At 35.0% G+C, this 2,752-nt stretch overlaps 1 protein-coding gene across 1 annotated transcript in view; it reads right to left on the bottom strand.

Annotated features, from left to right (window-relative positions):
* The window catches only part of UTRN (utrophin), a 522,534-nt gene that overhangs the window by 389,017 nt on the left and 130,765 nt on the right, over nt 1-2,752 (bottom strand). The window contains exons 40-41 of the mRNA XM_012655520.1: nt 2,496-2,671; nt 1,602-1,614 (exon numbers count right to left, since the gene is read on the bottom strand). Of these exons, the coding sequence (XP_012510974.1) occupies nt 1,602-1,614; nt 2,496-2,671 (189 nt within the window). The remainder of the gene's footprint in view (nt 1-1,601; nt 1,615-2,495; nt 2,672-2,752) is intronic.

Genomic DNA, 2,752 nt, shown 5'->3' on the forward strand with positions numbered 1-2,752 from the left:
CTTTAGAAACACCCAAAATACTTTTATGGGCCTTTTGTTTCAAAAAAAAAGTTGAAATTTTAATTGCCAATGTTTCATAATCATGACAGATTTAGTACTTTGAAAATAGAACTATGAAAGAAACTAACATTATCAAGCAATTTCAATAAGACATATTTGAGTCACCCAACATTTTTATCTGCAAACTAGCTAAATATAATCTGCATTTTAAATCTTATCCCTAAGAGTAAAAACAAATTATAAATTCATGTTCAAACAGTAGATAACAATTGCTCATTAAGAAATAACACCATAAGTTGCTGAACTGTGCAAATATTTAACTACAGGCATTAAACACAAAAACAAATTAAACTATGTGATAATTCTCAGTGACTCTGATAATAGTATACATATGAGCTCTTCCAAGGTGGTCCCTATTTAAGACAGATTACAAACTTGAAGTGAAGTTTAACAAGAATTTATGAAAACAAATACTGCTTTGGTCAAAATATAAGATGTTGGGGAAGAGATTCATTATTCTTTTCACTTCCCCAAAATGAGTTAAATAAGTATTAGCTTCACCTTGTTAGTTTCAGGAGATATAATTGGCACACTCCACAGAGATCCATTTGAAAATCTTTAGGAAAATTTCTGCATTTATTGTTAATACCCTGCCAGGAAGTACACGTTTTTCCTTAAGAAAGCCAAGGAGAAACATCATCTCAAGCTAGAAGAATTCTCCATGCAAACTGATTAGCATGACATGTAAGATCTTATGGGACCCTCAGCTCCCAATCCTACCCCACTGGTGCTCTGAACTCTCCTCTCCATCTGATCCACTGCAGATCTCTCACACGGCCATGGTATTCATGCCGCCCACGTTTGCCTGTTCTACAGCTTTTTCCTAAAAGGCCCTCCCTAGAAGATATCATGGGAAATTGCTATAAATGCTTCAAAAAAAAAAAAAACAGCTTCAGTATCCCTCTTCTCTAATACCTAAATTCCACAGCCCATCACACCTGTCTCTGTGACAACACTGTATCTTCCTAATGATGTTTTCTTCAATCATTTTATTCTTCTTAGTCCCTTAGTCCCTTAGTCATACTTATATCCCCCTAAACACAAGGCTCAATAAATATTGTTCAAATCAATGAATCTATCATTGGCAAAATGTAGCAATAAAATGCTTGGGGAAAAAGTTCTAGGTTAGCTTACTTTCATAAGAAATAGATATTTTAAGAGTTTATTAGGAATAGTCAGGTCATATGCATTTTACAAACACTGCCTCATTTAATCTTCATGACAATCCTCTGAGGTGAAAGAGTTCTCATTTACAGAGGAGAAAACTTTGGGAGGAAGCTCTGTGGTCTTCCCAAGTTTGTACGGCACCGTATTTGAGAGCACAAAATAGCACCATCACCTAGTTTGTATGAGACCTTGGACAAATTACTTAAGCTCTTCTCTCTGACATTCAGTTTTCAAAGCTGTACAATTGGCCTAACAGTTCCCTAAGAGGGTAGTTGTGAAGATTAAATGAGGCTCTGTGTGCAAAGTACCAAATACTCTCTCTGCCACGTGGTAATCTCTCAACCAAAACATACAAATTATTATTTGTCTCTTACCAAAACACAAAATCTAATAAATTTTTTAATAAAAAGCCACAATAGGCTACATCATACTTGAATATTTTAGGTCATATTATAATACTGGACCCTGATAAAGTCCTCAACAGTCCTTTAACAAAATAGCTTATCACTGAAATAATGCATCATCTACAGCGTTAAAATTAGCAGAAAAAAATATCTTGAACTTTTTAACCCAAAACTACCAATGACAAACAAAAAGATCATTAATGAGATGAAATAAATTAAGAAAAGGAGAAATTGCTCATTAAATCTTAACTGTCTCAGAAAATAACTTGAAATAATTTTAAATTTATAAAATATGGATAATGTTGAGTATTATATTCACTGGTAATAAAACATATTTGCTACCAGAAGATGCCCTAATAAATTCTGGGGCCTTGTAACATAATGTGACATAAAATTAACAATAATATATTTATTATATTATATAGATGAAGAACTTTATTATTTGCAAAGCACTGACATACATGGATAGAGTACACCCTTTGACACTAAGAATAATGTAGTGAGAGAAATTACGAATGTAGGTTCAGTCAAGAAATAAGCAAAGGGAAAGCCTCACCTTGAACCCAGACCTTCAGACCAGAGGTTTGGTGTGTTCTTTCAATTACTTTAATTTCCTACCATAATCATCACTTCACAATATACAGTCAGAAATAAAAGATATAAAGGAGCTTTTTACACACATGATATCTGAGTAGAAAAGTGAGACTATGAGGAACCGTGGGCAGTGGAGGTTATCAGTGTCAGTAAAACTCCTACTGTAATATCAGACAAAAAAAGAACTTTGAACTCATCGAATTGTATCTTAAAAAATTCTACCTAAAATATGTTTATTCCTGTGCCCTCAAACAATCACAGCCAAATCACCTGGGTTGCCTATCCGTCACTTCTGCAATGATCGCAGTCCAGCGTTGGTTTAACCCTGCCAGCTTGTCTTTCAGGAAGCTTCCATCTGTCGGGGAGAGTTTCTGGACAATCCTATCCCCAGTACGATTTAGTGCTGCCAAACCGGGCTGGTGGCTACTAATGCCCTCTTCGAGTTCCTACAATCGAGCACAACTCAAGATTAATGCCTCTCCTAAATTAAACTGTTCTGATGCAGTGAATCCACCTAAGCAGTGTGA

Source organism: Propithecus coquereli, unplaced genomic scaffold (assembly GCF_000956105.1).
Source record: "Propithecus coquereli isolate 6110/MARCELLA unplaced genomic scaffold, Pcoq_1.0 Scaffold48, whole genome shotgun sequence".
Lineage (NCBI taxonomy): Eukaryota > Metazoa > Chordata > Mammalia > Primates > Indriidae > Propithecus > Propithecus coquereli.